We start from the raw sequence: 26,055 nt of genomic DNA on the forward strand, positions 1-26,055 counted from the left end.
ATGCATCATCGACATCAAACATCGGTGAATACCGCTCATGCAAAATGCTGTGGCCTTGCTGCGCCACCGTGCCACCTCTTTTTGTTTTTTACCTTTGCTTATGTCCTTGTTACTTTTCTTTCGCTCTTTTGTACTGTGTCTACTTCTGTCCACATGTGTCATACCTAGTTTTGCTTTTTGACACCAAATGCATTGTTCTTTTTTACAGTTAATAGTCAGACCAAGAGTAGAGAGACTGTTAGCAATAAAATGGTTATAATATGACAACTGTATTTCTGCCTAGAAACAAAAATTAAAAAATGACAAGCATCTAAGATTTGCTCAGTAAATTGTCAGGGACTGGCGTAACCTACAGAAAGAAGAAAAGATGTATTTAGGCTAACTATATTAGACAAAAAATATTCAATATATTCCTACAAAGATACACACTTTGACCCTAAACAAGAAAAGGTATATTAGAATCTGAATGGGGGTACACCTGCCTTTTGCATCCAACAATACCTCATCTAGAGGTGTTGGAATTTTATATTTAAAAATAATTTTGAATTTAAAGTAAATAAAGTGCTATAAAAGATGAAAAAGGAGATTATATTTTGACGCAATGATAGAGAACTATGGGAGAGAACCTATTATTAGTCAACATTTATGGACCAAATAAAGATAAACCTTTTATGTGAAACTAGAACACTTAATTCAAGATACGCAGATTAGTAAAGTATTAATAGGGGGTGATTGGAATCTAGTTATGGACCCTAACATAGATTACCATAATTACAAACATAAAAATAGAAGTTAAAGTGTTAACCTCAGTGTACTGTTAACCCTCAGTGTACGGTTAACCCTCAGTGTACTGCTAACCTCAGTGTACTGTTAACGTCAGTGTACGGTTAACCCTCAGTGTACTTGCCGATGACACTACATTAGTTCCACAGGTGCAGTTGGCCATCTCTTGCAATTACAAAATGCACCTGGCTTCACATGTTTACCCAAGATTCTGAGAACACAGGCCTCCTTCACACATTTACTGCAGATTCCGCAAAGAGCAGAAGAGAAAAAGCCTCCATCATGTACATCATCTGTACTCATGCCCTCCCCATCACCACCACACCTGTCAGCGAGAGGCAGTCTGTGGCGATACACATTCCCTGCAGCATCACGAGGTATCCTCCGTGGAGGAAATCTCGACCTCATGACTGTTGAGGACCCCGCCACCTGGTGTTCTTACTGCTAGAACTCGGCTATTTGTCAGTTGTTGTTGTTGTTGTTGTTGTTGTTGTTGTTGTTGTTATTATTATTATTATTATTCTTGTGTGTGTTTTCCATTTTAGTAAATATGCTTTAAGGCCGCCTTTAGTGGTGTGGAAAACCACTATATAAACATAGTAGTAGTAGTAGTAGTAGTAGTAGTAGTAGTAGTGATATGTTGTATGAAATCTCGGTAATCTAACCCTAGGGATCGTAGCCCTTAAAGGGATCTCAAGGCTTGTGATAAGGCTCTGGCGACGGTCAAACGTTTCAAACTATATTTAGTAACAGTTACAGAGCACGAGAGCGACACATGAGAAATAAATGATTCGTTTCTCACTTAATTACACTTATTAACACTATGTCGGTTGCCGATGTTTATAAACATTGAACAAATCCAGTGACATCGACCTTTGTGTCCTTCCGCCGAGTAACCACGATAGCTTCACGAGATAGTCAAGCAGAGGAGTCTCTTGTGACGTCAGTCTCCTTATGACGTCAGTCTCCTTGTGACGTCACACGCACATGAAGTGTCTGAGGTCATTGCGAAGGTTTGACGTCATTTTACTCTATGACGCACTCTGTGTGTCAGGCTCTGTCTGTCGGAAACTGATGACAAGACAATTTTAATCTTTTCCATCTTTTCGTGGCAGTCGTCTGCAGCACATTCTCGAGGGCGTGGTTGTCACTATGGAAAACCACACGTCCATAGGGTCACGTGACGGAGAACGAGACTTCGTGGAAGCAAAAAAAGAGTGCCGTGTAGTTTCTCTTATTAAACACAACATTCTACTAAAAACTTCAACGTTGTCCACATGAACACACCTATAAATAGACGAGATTCAAATGTATCCTACTCTGTACGCCATTCTAAGCAGTTTTAGTTTGTCTTTACAATCCCTGAAATCTTCTTTGCCTACTTCAAAGATGGCTGATGTATCGTCTGTTTGTAAGTCGCATAAAGTCTGAGTACAACATTTCTATTGATATGCTGTATATAGTCTATACTCTATAGTATTGCTCTGCCCTAAAGTCTAGTCAGTCTATTCTCTATGTGTTGTCACGTGACGTGTCGCTAAGCTGTTGGCTATTTCGAGGCTGTTGTCACGTGGTGTCTGATGGATGCTGTCGCAGGTTACAAACATCACCAACACAGCGATGTGGTCAGCAAGGTGAAGGACGAGGCCCACGGTGACCTGAAGGAGATGTCGGTGGGCGGGGGACTGCAGGCAGGGGGCGGTGCAGGGGGTCAGGATGGGGGGATAGCACGTGAAACAGAAACGTCATCGCACGCGCTTCACCCCTGCGCAGCTGAACGAACTGGAGAGAAGCTTCGCCAAAACCCACTACCCGGACATCTTCATGAGGGAAGAACTGGCTCTCCGCATCGGCCTCACCGAGTCACGTGTGCAGGTCAGTGACCTTCACCTCCCATCTTTGTGTCAGCAGCTCTCATCATCGCACATCTTGTACTTGTGTAGTGCTCTTTGTCTGTCCACCCCTAGAACATCTTGTAGCTGCACTAACATCACTAGTTGTAAGCAGTCAGACATTTCCTCCTTCCTTTAGCCTCAGCCTTGTCGCACGTGCAATTGTTGATGTTGTTGGCAGTCGCCATTCATTTGTTCACAAGGTGTCAAAGTATTGAGATGATACAGGTGTGGTTGTAGTGGACTAGCAAGGTGTGATGTTAGTGGACTAGACAAATGTTTAGCGGACTAGACAAATGTTATGTTAGTGGACTAGACAAATGTTATGTTAGCGGACTAGACAAATGTTATGTTAGTGGACTAGACAAATGTTATGTTAGCGGACTAGACAAATGTTATGTTAGTGGACTGCAGAAATGTTTAGCAGACTAGACAAATGCTATGTTCGCGGACTAGACAATGTGACGTTAGAAGACTAAAGAGCTGTAATGTTAGTTTGACTAAAGGGATGTGAAAGTAGACTAGACAGATGTGAAAGTAGTTGGATTAGAGAGATCTGATGATAGTTCAACTAGAAGATGTGACGTTTAGTGGACTAGAGAAGTGTGATGTTACTGGACTAACGAGGTGTGATGATAGTGGACTAGACAGGTGTGATTGTAGTCGGCGTCGCAGCTGTTGGAGAGAAGCTGTCTACGTGTAGTGCCTGACATAGACATTCTAACTTTTACTGTTTATGTCTTGTGTATAGGCTACACCTGTCTTAATGTCATATGTTTGTGCTGTACTGATGTCAGGTCTTTGTACTGTACTGATGTCATGTCCTTGTGCTGTATTGATGTCATGTCCTTGTAGTGATGTCATGTCTTTGTACTGTATTGATGTCATGTCCTTGTAGTGATGTCATGTCTTTGTACTGTAGTGATGTCATGTCTTTATACTGTAGTGATGTCATGTCTTTATACTCTACTGATATAATGTCTTTGTACTGTAGTGATGTCATGTCTTTGTACTGTAGTGATGTCAGGTCTTTGTACTGTAGTGATGTCATTTCTTTGTACTGTAGTGATGTCATGTCTTTGTACTGTAGTGATGTCAGGTCTTTGTACTGTAGTGATGTCATTTCTTTGTACTGTAGTGATGTCATGTCTTTGTACTGTAGTGATGTCATGTCTTTATACTGTAGTGATGTCATGTCTTTATACTGTAGTGATGTCATGTCCTTGTAGTGATGTCATGTCTTTGTACTGTATTGATGTCATGTCTTTATACTGTAGTGATGTCAGGTCTTTGTACTGTAGTGATGTCATGTCTTTGTACTGTAGTGATGTCATGTCTTTGTACTGTAGTGATGTCATGTCTTTATACTGTAGTGATGTCATGTCTTTGTACTGTAGTGATGTCTTTTCTTTGTACTGTAGTGATGTCAGGTCTTTGTACTGTAGTGATGTCATGTCTTTGTACTGTAGTGATGTCATGTCTTTGTACTGTAGTGATGTCATGTCTTTATACTGTAGTGATGTCATGTCTTTGTACTGTAGTGATGTCTTTTCTTTGTACTGTAGTGATGTCAGGTCTTTGTACTGTAGTGATGTCAGGTCTTTGTACTGTAGTGATGTCATGTCCTTGTACTGATGTGTAAATGTCACATCTTGTGCTGCTGTACTGCTGTCAAATCTGTACACTGCTGTGTATGTTATTGCCGTTATTGCTGTACTCATGTCATGTAGTGTAGACACTGGCGTTGTCACTGTGCACGTGCAGGATGTGTGGTGACAGTATTTGCTGTCCACTGACAGCTGCAGCATCATGTCTGTGTGGAGGAACACCAAGCTCTCAGTCGCCGTGTGCACGTGTCTCACCTTTAGTCTCTACTCGGTTCACTTTTCAGTGACATTCTTTCTGCGCTTCCTTCTAACAGCTGTCCGCTTCCATGGAAGTCACAAAAATTACTTAAATACAAATTTCGACTGAAACCGTATTCACAATGACAAAGTTCTGTTCTTGACACTGACTACAGGAGCACAACACGAGTTCTCACTCAGTCATACACTGGTGTACAGAAGAGCATCATTCAAATTCATTTTACAAAATGTCACACAATTCACAGAAAATCAGTTTTCCAGTTTACAAGCAACGTATAAAATAAACAAGGAAAGTTCCAAACATATTTGAGTCTTGCATTTACAGACGACAGACTGTGTAAACAAAGAAAATACGAGAAACTGGCATTGTTAACATCACAAGACATTGTGTAGCAGTTGTAACATAGACAGTTCAAATGATATATAACTATCTATATCTATATACATACAAAAGCCTCTCAAACTTCATTATCAATGTCTAATGACTTCAAAGTTTGGCACGCACAGTTTTTTTGCAGAACATTGTTTGCAAGAATGATGTTCTCTTTTTATTCTGCTCATCTAAGCGAAGCCCCAACACAACATCCCAGCTACAGGTCTGTGAGCCTACAGTGGACTGGCACTGGGTCTTGAGGCTAAACTATAGCTAGTAGTCAGGTAGTGCGAGTTACAGGTAGTAGTAGTCAGTTAGTGCAAGCTAGCAGTCAGTTAGTGCGAGTTAGTTGTCAGTGAGCAGCTAGTTGACAGTTAGTGCTCAGCTAGTAGTAGTCAGTTAGTGCTCAGCTAATAGTGCTCAGCTAGCAGTCAGTTAGTGCGAGTTAGTAGTCAGTGCTTAGCTAATAGTGCTCAGCTAGCAGTCAGTTAGTGCTCAGCTAGTAGTAGTCAGGTAGTGCGAGTTACAGGTAGTAGTAGTCAGTTAGTGCGAGTTAGTTGTCAGTCAGTGCTCAGCTAATAGTTAGTGCTCATTTAGCAGACAGTTAGTGTAAGTTAGTAGTCAGTTTGTAGTCAGTGCAAGTTAGTGCTGTCTACAGTGAACTACCACGTTTAAAAAGCCGGGATCAGCTCATAAATTAAAGTAAGAACAGGACCTGACTATTTAACCTGAAGACCATTTAAAGTGCAACTCACGAAGGTGTTTAAAATATTGAAACGTGACCTTTGCTCTTACAGTCGTCTTAGTGTTGGCTGACTAAAGATAAATACATTGTGAAACAGTAACACTATGTAGCAGGACCCCACACACACACTTTATCTACATGTGTCTAATATTGGAGATGAACACAGCCTTCAGAGGCCAACAGGTGGACAAGGAATTGTATAAATAAAGAGAGAGACAGAGACAGAGCACTAGTGACAACCATTGTTGTTGTACTGAGACACCGTGTGCTACACACAAGCTCAGTGCTAACTGCCTGCTAGGTGTGTAACTGTCTTGATGTGCAGCAGGCATTGACAACACATTGTCATCAGCATAGACATGAGCAGCTGCACACAGCAACACAACACGATGTACAACCACACAATATGTGTACAACCCCACAACATGATACACTAACACAGTATGATGTACAACCACACAACATGATACACTACACAATATGTGTACAACCCCACAACATGATACACTAACACAGTATGATGTACAACCACACAATATGTGTACAAGCACACAACACGATGTACACTAACACAGTATCATGTACAACCACACAACAGGATGTACAACCACACAACATGATACACTACACAGCATGATGTACAACCACACAATATGTGTACAACCACACAACATGATGTACACTAACACAGTATGATGTACAACCACACAACACTATGCACAACCACACAACATGATACACTACACAGCACGATGTACAACCACACAATATGTGTACAACCCCACAACATAATGCACAACCACACAATATGTGTACAAGCACACAACAACATGTACAACCACACTGTCAATATTCAGACTACCACAACCTATGACAAGGTGGAGCCCCAGCCACTGTGAGTCACCTGTGACATGACGAGGTGCAGGGTGGACCACCCGTCACTAAGCCATCAAAGCCTGTCGTTGGTGTAGATGACAAGAGGCCAACTGTTGGTGTCTGGCACTGAGCTGTGGGAGTCCGATTGGGACGAGCAGGAGAGAGAGGAAGAAAGTGTGAGAGAGAATGAGAGCGAGCGAGCTGCACGAGGCAGGAGGAGTGAGGGAGGCTGGGACATTAATTTCTGCAGCATATTGGCCATAATTGACAGTCAGTTTTTGTCACTGCCGCCATCAGGCGCGGCGCTGGGTTATGACAGATATTAGTCGCTACTTAGACACAGCCGCCGGCCTCACCTTTGATGACAGTTCCGAGGTACAGCTTTCAAAAGACGAGCAAAAATTGGAGAAAACAATCCGTGTCGTTTGCTGAGCGGAAGTCCGGTTGTCAAGGGGACGACGGGTGGCGCTGAGTGTCACCGGCAACATGTCTGTCGATGACGCTGTGCACGGTGAGAGACAGACATCCAGCCTGCAGGCCACACACACCTGGCACTGTGATGACGAGGGCTTCTGACTGTCATCACAGACATCCCCACACACTTCGTCCTCGTCGTCAACATGTCAACAACACTGCGGGTAGCCAGGGGTCAAGATGCCAGCCCAGCGATAGACGGAGGATGTTGGAAGCTCGATGTCCACAACCTGACTAGATGAAAAGTCGACATCGGCGATGTGTGATGGCGCCGTGCAGCCTTGTGTGCCTGTGTGTGGCTTTTACAGTAGACCTGTACACTGGAACTGTACAGTAGACCTGTACAATAAACATCTACAATAGACATGTACAATAGACCTTACAGTAGACCTGTACAATAAACATCTACAATAGACATGTACAATAGACCTTACAGTAGACCTGTACAATAAACATCTACAATAGATATGTACAGTAGACCTTACAGTAGACATGTACAATAAACATCTACAATAGACATGTACAGTAGACCTTACAGTAGACCTGTACAATAAACATCTACAATAGATATGTACAGTAGACCTTACAGTAGACCTGTACAATAAACATCTACAATAGATATGTACAGTAGACCTTACAGTAGACATGTACAATAAACATCTACAATAGACATGTACAGTAGACCTTACAGTAGACCTGTACAATAAACATCTACAATAGATATGTACAGTAGACCTTACAGTAGACCTGTACAATAAACATCTACAATAGATATGTACAGTAGACCTTACAGTAGACATGTACAATAAACATCTACAATAGACATGTACAGTAGACCTTACAGTAGACCTGTACAATAAACATCTACAATAGATATGTACAGTAGACCTTACAGCAGACCTGTACAATAAACATCTACAATAGATATGTACAGTAGACCTTACAGTAGACATGTACAATAAACATCTACAATAGATATGTACAGTAGACCTTACAGCAGACCTTACAATAAACATGTACAGCAGACCTGTACACTGGAACTGTACAGTAGACTTACAATAAACATCTACAATAAACATGTACAGTAGACCTGTACAGTAAACCTGCACAATAAACATGTACAGTAGACTTACAATAAACATCTACAATAAACATGTACAGTAGACCTGTACAGCAGGGTTCGCTTGCAAACAGTCAAGGTGCGGACAACGTAAAACTCAACTAACCAGTGGTCAAGCCTCACTTTGGACAACAGCGCTTTGCCAAGGCCGCCTGGCAACTGTTCCGCAAACCGTTTGTTTTGTTTGTTTGTGCTGCTGTCACACAGCCAGCGTCTGGCAAACTGTACAACAGCAGGTGATGACACAGTTCATGCATGCTGAGCTGCTCGTGTGTGTGTGTGCTTCTGTGTATGTCTGTGTGTGTGTGTGTTTGTCTGTATGTGTTTCTGTGTGTTTGTGTCTGTGTGTTTGTGTGTTTCTGTCTGTGTGTCTGTGTTTTTGTGTGTTCACGTGTCTGTTTGTGTCTGTATGTTTGTGTGTGTGTGTTTGTGGGTGTGTTTGTGTGTGTGTTTATGTCTGTGTGTTTGTGTGTGTGTGCTTTTGTGTGTGTTTGTGTGTGTTTTTCTGTCTGTGTGTGTTCACGTGTGTGTGTGTTTGTGTGTGTGTGTTCACGTGTGTGTGTGTGTGTTTGTGTGTGTGTTCGCACCTTAACAGGCTAAGGGTTAGGGTTACAGGCATCAAGTTATTCACTCAACTACAGACACTGTCGTGGTCACGTGGTCAACACACCGTGGAGCTGAAGGTTTATTTGCAGGTAATGTACACACACACACACCTGTGCTGCACTCTGTTGACCTCCCTCGTGTGCATGACGCCTCCTGCAGACTGACCGCGATGACGTACACGACGTGGACTGGAAGCCACCCGCATATTGACTGCGGTTACGATGGCGTCAGTACCGGGTGGACTGCAGCCTGATGCTGTGAGGACGCCAACGCACCCTGGTGAATAAGTCTGTGGTGGTGTTACAGCCAGTGGACCACAGGCGCCTCTACAGGGCTGTGGTCCCCCACCCACCGCCGTCAGCCTGCGCGTCAGTCACGCAGGAGATGACCACAAGGGAGGTAAGCGAGACGTCAGGGCGAGAGGGGAAGTAAGGGTCTAGCGAGAGAGAAATGAGACGCCCTCTACAGCCAGCAGCCAGGAAAGGGCCGCAACTCGTTCCGTCACGCGATTGTGGCGCGATTATTTGCATGACAATTAGCGGGCGGGCGCGGGCTGGCGGCGCCAGATGAGGCGTTGACGCCCTGGTAATGAAAGAGTTAAACGGGGCGTCCGCCCAGCCCCCACCCACAGGCCGCCAGAGACCGTTTCTCCGGCAGCAGGCGCCTGCCCCGCCATGATTACCCGCCCCTAACCCGCTGGCCTCTTTGCGTGCAAGGGAGGTAAGGCGGCCCCCGTGTGCCGGGAGTGCACGTCCTCCAGGGAAAGCCTGTGGCAGGCGGCACGGACTGGCTGAGACTGGCTGAGACTGGCAGAGACTGGCTGGCACTGGCTGACACTGGCGGGAAAGTGGAGCTTAAACAACTGGTCCCACCGGCCGCGGTCCGTCCCGCTCTCCTCCTTGTGGCCGACACGACGGACAACTGACTTGGACAGCCGCTAATTGTTAGTCACACACACTGCCTGACATCTATTAATTGCTAAGACATAATTAAGACTTAATAAAACTTAGCACCTCCACATGGGCTCAGCTGGTCCGTGAGTGATGGTCGATGGCGACAACTCCACAGACTCAGCGGCTGGCAAAGCTCCACTCAGGCCTGGGGAGCAGTGGTCAGCATGTCCTGCATGTAACCGTCAGTTCACTCTTTCACCTTCAGCCACTTCCTCTTCTGTCGATCATGGCGTCCACCCTACTCCAAGGTGAATCAGATGACTGTCACGACCGTTGCGAGGTGTTGCCGGTGTCCTAGGATGGGGGTCACGTGCTCCCTATCAAGTCATGGCTTGTACTCGCTGTGGCAGGCAGGGAGGAGCCTGCCACCTGGTGTCCACTGCCTGTGTTGTCCTCTCTGTTTCTCCACCCAATGTCATGTCTCGCCAGAAGGACCTTTGCACTCTGGATGTGTTTGTTCACAAGGTGTGATGGTATTGAGATGATAACCCTGCCACATCATGTCCGACTGCTGCTATCATGCGAATGGCTGCCACTTGTTTGGGATCCGTGGTTTGCAAATGTAAGCTGTTCTCTACCTCAGTCTCTACTTCACTCGTACATTCCTTGCCATCAGCATGACCTGGCTTTGTCAGTGCCGGTCTCCATTCTGTCTTCTCACTGTCCGTCTCTTGGTCAAATCTTGTCATGCGTGTACTCCTTGCACTCCCACATTGCATGCCATAGAGCACTTAGAGTATTTGCTTTGTCTTCCCGTCATGCTCCAGTGACAGCTGTGACGTGTTTAACATCAGGTTACTTTCCTTCACTCAGGCTGCCTACAGCTGTCTCACCCTCCGTGGATAACAGCATCGCACCCCAGCTGCTTTGAGCAAGGTGGGAACCATCCTGTAAACGCCCCCCTAACCTCTTTGTGTCCAAGATTCTAAAAAAGCTAATGGACACTCGTGAGGTGTGTGTATGTAATTATATACTAGTCAGAGATGTATAGATAGATGATTACACACCCGTGTATAGATAGATGATTACACACCCGTGTATAGATATCTGATTACATCCCCGAGAAGGCGTTGGGCTCGTTCAGGACCAACATCGAATTTTGTGGATCTTCACTTCTTCTCCGGAGAGAGCTTAACGTGAAACGAGCTCAGCAAATGGGAAAGTCATTCGAGAACTGAAGTGACTAAAATGTTTTGAAAACTTAAAAAAAAAATAATATGCAGCTGTGCGACTGTCATCCTCGACTGAGTCAGTCTTCCAGACACCGACAGCCAGAAGTTCACAGAAGTGTTTGTGTACCTGTAGATGCTCACCTGTTGTGAAGGTGGTAACCATAGTGACATGTAGGTGGTACCTGTCCACACAGGACTGGTCTCTGGCTGTCTGGCACAGTCCCTCTGGTGTGAAGCTTGTAACCATAGTGACATGTAGTGACATGTACCTGTCCACACAGGACTGGTCTCTCGTGGTCTGGCACTGTCCACAGTCCGTCTGGTGTGAAGCCCGTTGTCGTCTGCTGCGCACGGTGACGGCAAGAGATACTCAGGTCAGATGCAGGACATCGACCAGATTTTGAGATAAAGTGGAAGTTTTGTAAACTTAAGTAATGAGTTTGGTAGAATATTGAGACGACATATGTAGAAACATGTATTGTAGACAGAAGAGGGTGGATTTCATTATTGTGTACGCGACGAGAAGCCGATACAACAGGTCAAGAGGTCAACAGCTACAGTTTAACCATGCTGGTCATGAATGCTCCATGGTCTGGTAATGTTTACCACAACATAAACCTCTGATTATGGTATTGAGAAGTCAACATTGTGGTGGCTGTTAAACATGAACAAATTGCTGGACCTCGTGACTTTGGCTGAGTTTGTGTTTGATTGAATCCACCATGATGGCAGCTGTGGAAAACACTAACAGCTGATCCTGGACTCTGACAGGCTGGTGCTGGAACCACAAGTGCACTGAGAAGCAAGTGAAATATTTGATAATGCGTGCTGACGGAATGTTCCAACATTCATTTTCTTTCTGATTGTCTACTGTCGTTTTTTGCCGATGTCCAAACTAGAACCGAGTACTTACCGAGGCGTGTGTGTGTGTGTGTTTGTGTGGGAGTTGTGTTACCAGGTGTAGGGACACGTGGCAATAATAGTTGTTAATTTTTCTTTCAGATAAACATTTGATAGACCAAGTCTGTAAGAAAGCGATTGCTAACTGTAAGTCTTCAGATGTCTATCGAGTTTGTGACTGTAGACAGAAGTTTTCTCTGCTAATTTTTATTATTTGTTTTTATTATTTCAGTGCATACAAATGCACAGTCCGGTGGCAAATTGTGTGCTGATGAAGTGTGGGGTGAATATTATTGTCTTTGCGAGCTCAATTTTAGGTTAGAAAAATTATTATCAAGGATCATGTTAGTGGGATTTGTGACATATACAATATTCTTATGTTTTAAAAAATATCTGTTGCCTGTTTTCTTGGGATAAGAACTTCACTCTCAGATGCAGTTTCTGGACAAATACTGTGAATTGACGGGGACAGCAAGGAAAAATGGAGGGCAACCTCTGGTCAGTTGATGAGATGCTCGCTTCCACGGCTGTCTTGTGAAGCTTGTCATATCATGATTCGCACTGCTGCTGACAAATGTTTCGAAACACGAATTCAATACAGTGGAACCTCGGTTAGCGAACGCCTCGGATAGCGAATATTTCGGTTAACGAACAAAAATTTCGGATAACGAACAGCCACGTGAACCACACGTGACCGACCAGCGTGTCATCATTCGCGCTGGAGACACAGATACGATCGGTCGTTCCTTATCTATGCGCATCCTTCTTATTTAGTGATTGTTGTGCTTTATTTTAATAAGATAATCCTCAATAATGGCTCCAAAGAAGATTAAGAGTAATTAATAGTAGTGAGGTAATGACAAGGAAGCGGCCAACAAATGAATTAAAAAAGGAAATGATTTCAAAGTATGAAGGTGGCATGCGTCTGTCGGATATGTGATGTCGTATTACCGAAGAGTTTTATAAAAAAGTCAGAAGGAACAGACACTGGACAGGTTTTGTCCTTTAACCTCAAAGCTACAGAAAAGGGAAGTCACCCCCGATTTTATAATGTCACGTGCTCATGGAGGGGGGAATCAGTAATTCCACCCCTTCCTCCCCACACCTCCATCCACCCACGCCGTAAAAACGGCAAGTTTTCTGATGTTTAACTGCTTTCGTTAATGTTTTTATGTTTATTTAACTCCATTTATGTTGCATTATAACTGTTCTCATTAAAACAAATACCTATATAGCCTGCAACTTTCAAATATTAGCGAGTCAACAGAGGCTGGGAACCAATTAAATCTATGTCCTTTATTTCTTATGGAAAAAAATGTTTCGGATAACGAACAGCTTTCCAGAACGGATTAAGTTCGTTAACCGAGGTTACACTGTACACAGAAATGGTGTATCTAACACTTGGATATACGACAAAGGACATTGCTATTGACATCAGAGATGCACTTTTGCAAATACTCAAACAGAAAGCTTACTGAGTGGAAGAACAAGAGGGAAAACTTGAGATGTTGGCTATATGTGGTATTGAGAGTGAACGCCAGAGTCCAAGACAGCATCAAACTAAATGGAGAAGAGATTGAGGCAGTTGACAGGTTCACCTATCTTGGGTCCAAAATGTCAAACACCGGGGATGTGGAGGTGGAGATTCGAGCCCGACTGGCAAAAGCCAGCCAGGCCTTCGCCTCACTCAGGAGCACATGGAAGGCAACAAACATCAGCCAGAAGATCAAGCTGAGAATCTTCAAGTCAACTGTGATCAGCACCATCCTTTACGGATCAGAATCTTGGAAGATGACCAAAACCATCAGAAACAAGCTTGACGTCTTCCTCAGGCGCACACTTAACATCTTTTGGCCAAACACCATCACCAACGAAGAACTCCACCGAAGAACTGAAACCGAGTCCATCACCACGCAGGTTCAACGAAGGCGTTGGCGATGGATTGGACATGTGCTCCGCCAGCAGACAGCAGACCTCTCCACAGTCGCCCTACGATGGACTCCAGACGGCCGAAGAAGACGAGGCCGCCCAACGGAAACCTGGAGAAGAACAGTGGAAAGGGAGATGAAGGGAAAGGGCTGGACATGGGGTCACCTGGAGAGAATTTCAGTTGATCGACATCGGTGGCGGACTCTGATAGAGAAGAGGGATAGATAGATAGACCTGCCGCAGTCAACCCTATGTCCACATTATACACATTATACACAAGATACACAAGATACACAACCCTGTTGCACACAACGTACACAACCGACACGTGGCCATCATACACACACCAACACATGCACGGCAGCCATGCTTACATGTGACGTCCATTACCTACACGCAGACCTTGGCAGGTGCGTGGCCAACGTTCACACTAAGGGAGACGATCCACTGCTGGCCTTCAGTCAGTGAGTGACAAAGGGGAGGCAATGCCCGCGAGTGGTCTCCTCTCGAGCCGCCAACAATTTCTAGCGACCAGTAGGGTGTTAATGACGTCATCAGTCATGCCGTCTCAGACTGCTGGCTCGCGCTGTGCCGTCACTTCCGGTGTGGTGCTGACGCCCAGCGTGTGCACAGCTTGGCTCGTTCATCTCGCAGTCAGCCGCGCGAGCGCACGTAGGGAGGGGGGGGAGATGGACTGGTCACGTGTCTCCTCACCCTTCACAATGACATACGGGTTGAGGTGGAAGGATGTGGAGGAGAAGGTAACAATTTTCACTATGGCTGCGTCAGTATTTCTGCGTCAGCTGACCGGTGGACAGTAAGAGGTCGCCAAGTAAAGAAGTTGAATGTAAAACTTGCTTTCGTCAGGAGTCGTTGTCCCTCCTTCCCTCAGGAACTCACGTGACGACACGCGTCTTGCTGTCACCATACTTGTCTCTCGTGTGTGACTCCACCTCACAGTTCAGTCCGGTCACGTCACAGTTCAGTCCGGTCACGTCACAGTTCAGTCCGGTCACGTCACAGTCAGTCCGGTCACGTCACAGTTCAGTCCGGTCACGTCACAGTTCAGTCCGGTCACGTCACAGTTCAGTCCGGTCACGTCACATCCCACATTACAATCCGGTCACCACACAGGACACTCCGGTCACCTCATAGAACAGCCTGACGACTCCACACTCCACTGTATGCAGGATGAACCACTCACAAAACAAAGTACAGTACCTTCGTTAACCGAGAAGCTTGTTGTGGTACTAACAGTCGATTGTTCTTGTCTCATCATCATCATCATCATCATCATCATCCAGTTTTTACAAATGTGAATTTTTCTGTTGACTAGGCAACACAGTGGACTTGTTTATGTTGCTGTTGTTGTCCAATAACAAGATCTCCCGTTGTGGCGATGTCAACACAAGGCGTGACTGGGTCAGGGAAATACTGAGACAGCAAACAGCGGGTAATGTAGCGGGTAATGTAGCGGGTAATGTAACGGGTAATGTAACGGGTAATGTAGCGGGTAATGTAACGGGTAATGTAGCGGGTAATGTAGTGGTAGCCAGTCTGTCAGGCTGTCCGTCTCGCGGTCACATGGTCACACAGGGTCACCGCCATAAACAAGCTCCCCCCTCCAGCCTCAAAATACCTCCAACTGTGTACTACCCCTCCTCGTTATCACACCCCCCCCCACCCACGCCTGCTGCCGTCTATCGTCGTCGTTGTAGCTGACGAGGAATGGCGTGGGGGGGGGGGGTGGGTCTGCAGAACAGTTGGGGAGGGGGAATACGGGTGACGACAAGGGCCATCCCTTGTGGGGAAAGACAATCAGGGTGTCACGCAAGCCGCCCATACACCACTCGCCCCCCCCCCCGTCACTCCCCCTACACCCAGTGGTGCACACACCGACAGCAACATCCCCTCCCCCCACAGTGTGCTAGTGCACGTGTACACACACTGTTGTCTACAGGACAGTATGTACGCGTGTGTGCGTGGCTGCGGTCACTAGTGTATCAGGATGTTTGACCGCAGACGCCGGAGTCTTTGCTGAGACACGCACGTGCACACCACGAGACGAGGGGACAGCATTCCCAGCAAACTCCCCCTCCCCCTCAAACAACGGCACGCGCTGACAGCCTGGGGGGAAACAAATACCACGGGCATCACCATCCCCCAGCACCGGAAAACAGACCACCTCATCAAAAAAATCCTTCAATACTAAACTCAAAACAAAAATGAGAGAGAGAGAAGAGAGAAAAAAACGCAAGCAAATAAAAAGTCGGAAACGACAGGTAGGAGAGAGAGAGGGAGAAGATACACCATCACTGTCTTCACTGAACTCACCGTCGGCTGCCTTCTACACAGCATCACACGTACAGACACCAGGTGTGTAGTAGGGTACAGGAGCACGTGACACAGGGACAGGGTACAGTAGCACGTGACACAGTGACAGGATACAGTAGCACGTACATGTGACAGGATACAGTAGCACGTGACACAGTGACAGGATACAGTAGCACGTGACACAGGGACAGGATACAGTAGCACGTGACACAGTGACAGGATACAGTAGCACGTGACACAGTGACAGGATACAGTAGCACGTGACACAGTGACAGGATACAGTAGCACGTGACACAGGGACAGGATACAGTAGCATGTGACACAGGGACAGGATACAGTAGCACGTGACACACTGACAGGATACAGTAGCACGTGACACAGGGACAGGATACAGTAGCACGTGACACACTGACAGGATACAGTAGCACGTGACACAGGGACATTGTACAGTAGCACGTGACACAGGGACAGGATACAGTAGCACGTGACACACTGACAGGATACAGTAGCACGTGACACAGGGACAGGATACAGTAGCACGTGACACACTGACAGGATACAGTAGCACGTGACACAGGGACAGGGTACAGTAGCACGTGACACAGGGACAGGATACAGTAGCACGTGACACAGGGACAGGGTTACAGTAGCACGTGACACAGGGGCAGGATACAGTAGCACGTGACACAGGGACAGGATACAGTAGCATGTGACACAGTGACATGATACAGTAGCACGTGACACAGGGACAGGTAACTCAAGCACAAAGACACGACAAGCAGACATGACTGTAGTCCGCGGTCTGTCCGGTCCCATGGCGTGAAGACAGGAGCAGCTGCAGGTCAGACACGAGTCGTCAGATGCAATGTTTACTGTCTCAGGTCGTCATCAGTCATCGTTGCTGTCCTTGTTGCTACATCAATGAACTGATGACACTGACAGAAAGGTCAGCGCGGCGCTCAGCTGGGGCCTGAGTTCATTGTTTACTGAGTGCTGATGACATCCTGCTCACAGTGGTACTCCTGCTGTAGTGGGTCTGCAACATCCACTTCCTGTGTCGTGGGTCAGCAACATCCACTTCCTGTGTCGTGTCGTCTGACCCTTGTGGTTAACCATGACTCATATTATACAGGTGAGTGGGTTGGTAAACAAGTTGAAGTCGTTAATATGTGCAGCCACCCGGCTATCATGTCGAGTGTTCACTGGTTGTCTTTACGCCACCTGGTGAGGACTTTGCCTCTAGAGGTCGCTTTGGTGCCGGACATACCCTGAGGGTAGCGTGGACAGGTAATGAGCGCAGCTGAGCTCATTGTGTGGATGTTTGATTCACAAGTGTCCACGTGTCCTTATCGCTCGGAAATGTTGGGGCTGAGGGCAGATAACTGTGTCGTCAAAACAGTTCAGTCGGTTGCTATGGAAACTGTAATGTAAGGAGCACCCTGATACACGAGGGCATAGTGACTGTGGACACCAGGTGTTGTACACTGATTACTGTGTCAGGTGTGCTGTAGACTGGCTGACAGACTTCCGGTGCCACGTCAGCCATTTGCACTGTCAGCCGATGAAATGTTATTGAGTTGACATTGTGATCACCAGGTTGCTATGGTTACTACATGACGACTGCACTGTACTCACAGTTTTGTGGGGGAAATCAAGGGGCTGCCAATGTCAAACACTTCTTGAGAGAATTCAAGTTACGGTTGAGAGATTGTGTCCACAATGGCGTCAAGAAAATGTACGTCCCGGGTTCTTTCCCTTTAATTTCTGTATGTATATAAATAAATATGTATATAAATATTCCACAATACACAGTAGCTTTCTGGGAAATATCAAACCTATTGGAATTTTGTAGAGATTGATAGAGATAGAGAGAAAGAATGAGGAAGAGTACAGGTGACGAAGTGAGTTGAAGGAAGCGAGAGCAAGCTAAGATGGGGGCTGATGACGTCATGTGCTGGACACAGGGTCAGTAGGGGACAGGGTGTTATCCTGTTCAGGGAATGTCAATCACTCCTGAACAGTCTTCACGACCTCCACTGCCAGACCTTGTGCACAGTTCTCCTCTTATTTCCTCTTTCCCTCCCTCTCTCAGTCTCTCTCTTCCCCAACCTGTTGTCTGTCTCTCTGTGTGACTTTCTTTTGATCTCTTGATGCGATGGAAAGCGAACCTGTCCTCCTGCACTGTGGTCTGGTGAGCAAAGAGCCAGTGGGCGGTGGTGAGTGGCTGGTGAGTGGCTGGACTGGCTGGCGACTGGCTGGGGACCTGCAGGCTGTCGCCAGTGTGCGGATACTTACCGGACTTTATTGCTGCAGGCGTGGAGTAGCCTCCCCTGCGGGTCTGGCGTAATGGCGAGCACAAAGCCGCCAGAAGAATGTCTTGGCTGGATGGCAGCCCCGGGGGGTGGCAAGAAGCGGGTAGCTTAACGTTTCCCTTGGCCGGTCGTTAAACGTTGTCGGCCAATTACATACAAACTGTGTATCGATCTCACACATCCTCCGCACCACCCCCCAGCTCCCCTCTCCACCACCTCCCCCGGCTCCCGAGATCGAAGTGGGTCTGTGTAGTAATAAGTTTCTTCTGTCTTCTGTTTCTATTGCAAACGTCCCTGGGAGACAGCGTACTGAATACAAAAGCTTCAACTTAATGTTTTTGCTTCAAACGGTCGTCTAATGGCCAAAAAGGGAGTTAATTCCACGCTGTCCTCACAATCACACTGCGGACAGGAGGAGTGTTTGCCCGCGGAGTTGCGTCCCTTGATGATGATGGCACTTAGAGCCGCGTATTGGCAATAAGATGGAGATGTGCAGGGTTTTGTCTGACTGACGATCGTGAAATGGAAAGATGTAAATCTTGATAGTTTTATTATCGCAGTCCGGGCAGCAAGCATCCTCCACCTGACATGACCGTGGCACACGCTGGTCGGCTCTGTGATTGGCGCCATGCAGGAGTCCAGCCAGCGAACAGTCCGGCCACGTGGGTCACAGGCCGCCCACCCGGGGCTGCGATGCCTGCTGATGGTCGCGAGAACGAAAGTTTCTTGATAGACTCAACCGATTGCAACAAAGTTAAACTCAGCCGCCCTTCAGTTTGTTTGTGTGTGTGCGTGCGTGCGTGCGTGCGTGCGTGCGTGTGTGTGTGTGTGTATGTGTGTGTGTGTGTGTGTGTGTGTGTGTGCGCGTGTGCGTGTGTGTGTGTGTGTGTGTGCGCGTGCGTGCGTGCGTGCGTGTTTTCATTTAGTTGTTTTTCTCAGCCTTTTTTGTTGAGGTGGATGTTGGCTGCCTTGTACTGTGAGACGACTCCGGTGAGCTGTAGTCTGTCATGTCTGTGCCGTGCTGTGGGGAAGCTGAGTGATGCACGTGTTAATGTTGTCGCTGATAACATAAAGCCCACGGAATCATGATACCACCCACCCTAACAGCAGAACCCTTTCAGGGTGGCGGAGGTACGGGCCACTTACACCACTCGGGTGGTGCGGGCCGCCTGCTGATGTCGGCGATCATGCGGGTCACGGGGCCGCCAGTCGTGTCCGCACCAAGTGTTGAGGCACCTGAGTGAGGCACGTGCTCACCGCCATGTCCAGCAGCCTCCACACCCTGCACTTGTGTATTTGATGTCTGCTGCACAGATATAGCATCTCACAGCATCACACAGATAGGCATACTTCACATACCCACACTGTAGCAACACATGTACTCAGGTACACAACACATAAACACAGGTATACAAACACATAAACGTAGGTATACAAACACATATACACAGGTATACAAACACATAAACACAGGTATACAAAGACATAAACACAGGTATACAAAGACATAAACACAGGTATACAAACACATAGACACAGGTATACAAACACATACACTCAGCTATACCAACAATGCGCACAGGTCAAGAACACACACTTATACGAGCACACAGGTACACAAACACATGAAGAGAGACACACGAACACATGGCTAGGTACAGGAACACACAGGTAGACAAACACACCTGGGATCAGGGATTAAAGCGAAGAATGTGACCTAAACTATTTCAAGAAGATTGCATGTACACAGCGGTTTTCACATTTCTGACACCTCGCCTTCACACTTCACACCTTCCTGAGCGTAAGAGGTGAGGACGAGAGTTGTAGTCGGTGGACATCTGAACTACGTGAATGTGTGAAAGTTACATGTTGCTGTGTAATGTTACTGTGTACGTGTTACTATGTAATGCTACATGTTACTATGTACGTGTTACTATGTACGTGTTATTATGTACGTGTTACTGTGTACATACTACTGTGTACATTTTACTGTGTAATGTTAATGTGTGTACATACTACTGTGTACGTGTTACTGTGTACGTATTACTGTGTAATTTTAATGTGTACGTGTTAATGTGTGCGTGTTACTGTGCACATGTTACTCTGTGTGTTACTGTGTAATGTTACTGTGTACATGTTACTGTGTTACCTTTCCTTATTTGCTGGTATTATCTTCTGATATTTATTATCTGCTGGCATTATGTTTATTGTTGCTTGATTAGTGAGTGTCTATGAACAGTTAGTTGTGATACAACGGTGTGTTGTAACGGTTTCTGTGACGTTGAGTGTCACGTGCCTGTCACTTCCGGTGTACTCTGTTCTTGTACCGAGAGATGGCGCCAGGAGCAAATGGATGCAAGGTTAGTTTGGCTTTAGGTGGGACGGCGATCCGAGTTCTGTTGTGTCTTCAGGTCTGATAGCGACCAAGGTTTTTCTTCTGTCTTCAGGTCTGGTTCCAGAACCGCCGCGCCAAGTGGAAGAAGAGGAAGAAGGCGACGAACGTTTTCCGCTCGCCGGGGGCACTTCTGCCCTCCACAGGGTTGTCCCCCTTCATGGGGTCCATGGGCGTGGGGGACACCTTCTGCGCCTTCCCGCCGTCCCCCGCCGACCCCTCGCGCTGGCCAGGCATGACGCAGATCGCGTCACAGATGAACCATGGCAACGTCAACCCTCTGACCTTGGCAGGCTCCCTGCCGCGCCAGAACCTGTCACAGTCGCTGACGGCGCAGGGAATGGCAGGAATGACGTCACTGGCAGGCGCCGGAAACTCGGGCATGACCTTTGGCAACGGGCTGGGAGGTCTGGGAGGCATTAACGTTAACAGTCTCAACACCGCCCCCGCCCACGCCAGTCCTCCGGCCACCTACACCAGCGTCACCTACCACAACACGATGACTGCCTCCTGCTCCTCCCCCCTGGGGGGCAGTTCCCCTTCCCCCACCCTCCCGGTCTCGGCAGCCGCGGGCTCCCTGCAGTGCTCGGGGCTGGGACCGGACATGGAGGACGCGTGGAGGGGGTCCAGCATCGCCGCCCTCAGGCGCAAGGCCATGGAGCACTCCGTCAACCTGTCCGGCTACAGGTGAACGCCCAGGTCACCCCGCCACTGGCAGGTGATCAGGAACTGTCTTTAAGCGGATATTTTGTGGCTTGTAGCGGGTGGACTGGTGCCTGCAAACCCAGAATACGGGTGCACACACCTGGCTAACGTTGAAGACAAAAACAAAAGCTTGACCTCCCCGGGTCAGGAAAGGCGATCATGTCAGTCACGTGACATGTCTGGGTGGAGTACGGGTCATCCAGTACTTTCAGACGTCAGGTACCCGAACACTCGCGCTTCTGCTTCTCAACACCACGCGGCACATGGCGGACGGTGCGGTGCTGAAGGCTGAGGACTTGTCACATCTTTCTCATCCTGCGCATCCGGCAACCACAACAGTGCACTTTAGCCACCCGCCACCCGCTACCCGCTCAAGGCACTTCTTTCTTTTTTTTTTTTTTTTTTTTTTTGTGTGTGTCCTACCACCTACTTTGTTCCTGTGTCCTCCCGCAGAAAATACATACCATACTTATAGTATAAGTCATACTACAAACATTATAAGTCACACCTACACACACTGCAAAGTCATAGCTACACACTAGCAGTCATACGTACACACACGATGATCATACCTACACACACACTGTCAGTCATACCTACAGTTTATTCCACAGTGAGAGACATCCACGTGAGCACAACATACATTTAAATTATAAACACTGTTAGTTGTGTGTAAACAATTAACATTTAACAGTTGATGATGTCAGGGTGCACCGCTGTCAACAAAGAGGAAGGTAGAGTGAGACAGAGGAATAGTGAGGTAGAGAGATAAGGTAATAAGCCCAGTGACTTGTAGTGATAGAGTGAGGTAAGAGAATAGTGAGATAGAGAGAGAAGATGATGAATACAGTGACGTAGTGATAGAGTGAGGTAGAGAAAGTAAGGACTCAAGTGAGTGAGAGTGAGGCAGAGAGACAGAGCGGGGTAGAGGGATAGAATGAGCAAAACCGTTTTCGCGAAAGTTCAGCTGTAAGTTTAAGTTCTTACAACAGGTCTCTGAATCACAAGTGTCCTGTCACACAGTGCACAAAGGTTACCAGTGTCATGTCAGTGCACAAAGGTTACCAGTGTCCTGTCACACAGTGCACAAAGGCTACCAGTGTCATGTCAGTGCACAAAGGTTACCAGTATCCTGTCATACAGTGTACAAAGGTTACCAGTATCCTGTCATACAGTGTACAAAGGTTACCAGTGTCCTGTCACACATTCTACAAAGGTTACCAAGTGTGGAGGACCAGACTAATGTTTTTCTGTGCAGCTGGAGTTGGTTAGATGGAGAGTGCGGCTGAGGTGTACATCACAATGGGTCAGATGGAGAGTGGGTCAAAAGAAGTGTAGAGGTGACATTAGGGGTGTACACGAGGGGTAGGTTACACTAGGGGTAGAGTATACTGGGTGTACTGGTCAGAGAAAGGACCTTGTCATTATTACTATTATTCCCTATTTTTAGCGACGTATTCGATGTTGTCTACTTTCGGTAGAGATGGTCACAATGAAGACAATCAGTCAATCACACGAAGGTCGTTCAGTTCATTTCTGATTCACACAAGGGGAACTCCCCTCCCTCCCCCCTAACTCCTCCCGTTAGTCTGTTTGCACTGAGCGCTTGTTCTGAAGTGAACGTTGACAGGTGGACACGCCTCGTCACTCACCTGGCACTGCACTTCGTTAGGTCACAGGTCACACCTGGCGTCACCTCAGTCCTCCCTGAAATAAGCGTGTAGTTGATGGACCTTGAACTTGGCCCTTGTACAGGTGTCAAGCCTCGTGTGTTTGTGTGCTGTAGTATGTTGTAGATGTGAAGTGTGTTTCCAACATCTGCAGCCTACCTTGGTCGTCGTCGTCGTTTTGATTTTCAGAGCATAGTCTGATCTCGCGGTGTCCTCGTGCAGTAGACAACAGTCAGTCAGACTACAGTTGATGTTTAGAAACAGGAGCAAACATTGCGCAGTAGTTGGTCCAACTTGTGTTATTATTGCATCTTTTGAATAATGTAAGCATAATGATGTATTATGATGAAGATCATGTAAGCGCATAATACTGTATCATGATGACAATGTTGGCCGTGCCCCCCTGTCTCACCCCTCCCCACCCCAAATATCCTCGCCACCGGCGTTTGATTTTCTTTTGAGAGATACGGTTCTTCATTAAAGATACTACCTTGTGTTGTGGGCTTTGTAAATGAAATGATGACTGCAGAGAACAGTGAAAGCATTCTGAATGTCATTTCTTAATGATGTGTATACACGGGAGCAGATCACTCCAGGTGACCCGTTGTCTTCAACTGAAAAGCACTTTGACCCCCAATGTATAGAAGATCTCACAATCCACCCCAAGTCTCGGGGTGTCAGTGAAGAACAAACGACAGGCAAATCCTCGCAGCCTGCAACTGTCTTCAACATAAAACACGAAGCAAGGAAGGAAAATGTCACACAGTGGATGAGTAATACACGTATCGAGATTTATTTTCCTCAAACTTCACGTCGTTCTTTCCACACCAGTAGAAGGGACGAATAAAGCTTCATGGGTGGCTGATGGGCAGCGGTCTAGGAGAACCAAGAAGAACTGATAAGGCTACAGACGGGGCTACACACTGGGGCTACACAGGGGGCTACACACGGGGCTACAGACGGGGCTACACAGGGGGCTACACACGGGGGCTACAGACGGGGGCTACACACTGGGGCTACACAGGGGGCTACACACGGGGCTACAGACGGGGCTATACAGGGGGCTACACACGGGGCTACAGACGGGGCTACACAGGGGGCTACACACGGGGCTACAGACGGGGGCTACACACGGGCTACACAGGGGGCTACACACGGGGCTACAGACGGGGGCTACACACGGGGGCTACACATGGGGCTACAGACGGGGCTACAGACGGGGGCTGCAGTGTCTTGACATATTGCCCGACATGGAGCACACAAAGCTCGCAGTGTCTACACATAAACATCATAAGCTATGGAATTGTAAACAATATAAACAGGTTCTAAAACTCTCCCAGTCCTCAACCTACTCTCTACAACAGCAATGACGGGTGGATGTGTGTCAGTGACACTTTGACTTTGGCTGTGAAGAAGTCAGCTCACCACGTGACACATTTATCTACAGATAATTAATGTTATAATTAACCCTCAGTAAATCTCCTCCCTTGGGCAATCCGTCTTGTCTGGTCTCACAGGCGAAACCCTGATGTCACGTGTACAGCCTGCACTTGTGCTACCTTCTGACAGTTGTTTGTTGACATTCAGTAAGACACACCTGTGTCAGGCTCTGTCTGTGGCAAGTCACAGGCTCACCTGTGTGACTTCTGACTGGCCAAGTGACCTGACAACTGCCAGTGAGGTCAGGTTAAAGGGCGATCGAATTCTAGTGGTAAAGAATCACATATCTGTCAAATTTCTAAAATTTATTTTTTTAAAAATCTGTATTTTCCCCTTTAATAAAGTAAGCGTTGGTCCCATCTACTATTAGACCAACATCAGACACACTGTCACTGAGCACACTACACAGACACAGTCCATGAACACACTACACTGACAGACACACTACACTGACAGACACACTACACAGACAGACACAGTCACTGAACACACTACACAGACAGACACAGTCACTGAACACACTACACAGACAGACAGTCAATGAACACACTACACAGACAGACACACTAAACAGACAGACACACCACACAGACAGACACACTACACAGACAGACACACTACACAGACAGACAGTCAATGAACACACTACATGTATCAACATTCCCACAGTACAGACAGAAGGGCTTGTGCCTGTGGCACGCACGTGATCTTCTCAAGACTTCACTAGGTCAGGAAAGTGTTGGTCTGTCTGTCAATATTCCTGGCAGTCACAGACAGTCTGGCACCAGACAGACCTTTGCTGAACAAAGCTGCAGGTTGTGCAGGAGGTCTGCTGTTGTTGTCACCCAAACTCATCTATCTCACTGAACATAAGGCCGGAGGGAATTATTGAATCACTCCTGTTCTCCATTTTGCAAAGGCCTTTCTTGTCAAAGATTAAATCTCTAACAGAAAACGGGACAAAAAACCAGACAGACCGATAAACAGTGAAGCAGACAGACAGACAGACAGACAGACAGACAGACAGACAGACAGACAGACAGACAGACAGACAGACAGACAGACAGACAGACAGACAGACAACAGTTTATACGCAGATACACGTAGCAAGAAGAGACAAGGGGACAGAATAGGACAAGGGGAGAGCACTAAAGATTAGACACAAACATTTGGAGACAAAGACAACTTTGGCAGACGTGTGTTGTTTGTTTGTGCTGACTCATTGTGTACAGTGGCTGGAGCCTGGCTGGAGCCTGGCTGGCTTTGTACGAAGTGGATGTGACACTGGTCCTGACATGACCATAGTCTGGCATCGGGATGTCCTCCCACGTGTTTACCTCTTCGTCATAAACTGTGAATGTTGCGGCTGTTTGTTTTCTTGAGCTGCCTGAGTTCTTTGATTTTAAGCTGTGGAAGTAGGTGGCTGTGCGCGTGCTGTTGTTCCATGCCGGTGTGTATGTGAGTGGTCAGATGGGCAAGTGGTGTTCAGCAAGTTGTGTAACAGTGCATACAGT

The 26,055-nt window shown here is 47.0% G+C and overlaps 1 protein-coding gene across 1 annotated transcript; it reads left to right on the top strand.

Annotated features, from left to right (window-relative positions):
• The first annotated feature begins 2,172 nt into the window (after nt 1-2,172).
• On the top strand, nt 2,173-23,595 carry LOC112554322 (homeobox protein orthopedia-like). Its single transcript, XM_025222059.1, has 3 exons — nt 2,173-2,181; nt 2,512-2,658; nt 20,782-23,595. The coding sequence occupies exons 1-3, from the start codon at nt 2,173-2,175 to the stop codon at nt 21,415-21,417; spliced, it is 792 nt and encodes a 263-aa protein (XP_025077844.1). The 3' UTR covers nt 21,418-23,595.
• The last annotated feature ends 2,460 nt before the right edge of the window (nt 23,596-26,055 follow it).

Source organism: Pomacea canaliculata, linkage group LG13, assembly GCF_003073045.1.
Source record: "Pomacea canaliculata isolate SZHN2017 linkage group LG13, ASM307304v1, whole genome shotgun sequence".
NCBI lineage: Eukaryota > Metazoa > Mollusca > Gastropoda > Architaenioglossa > Ampullariidae > Pomacea > Pomacea canaliculata.

What these genes read in the sequence shown, in the direction of transcription:
- LOC112554322 (XM_025222059.1), top strand. An exon ending in TCACCGAGTCACGTGTGCAG is followed by an intron (nt 2,659 to 20,781) that starts GTCAGTGACCTT and finishes TTCTGTCTTCAG; the next exon opens with GTCTGGTTCCAGAACCGCCG.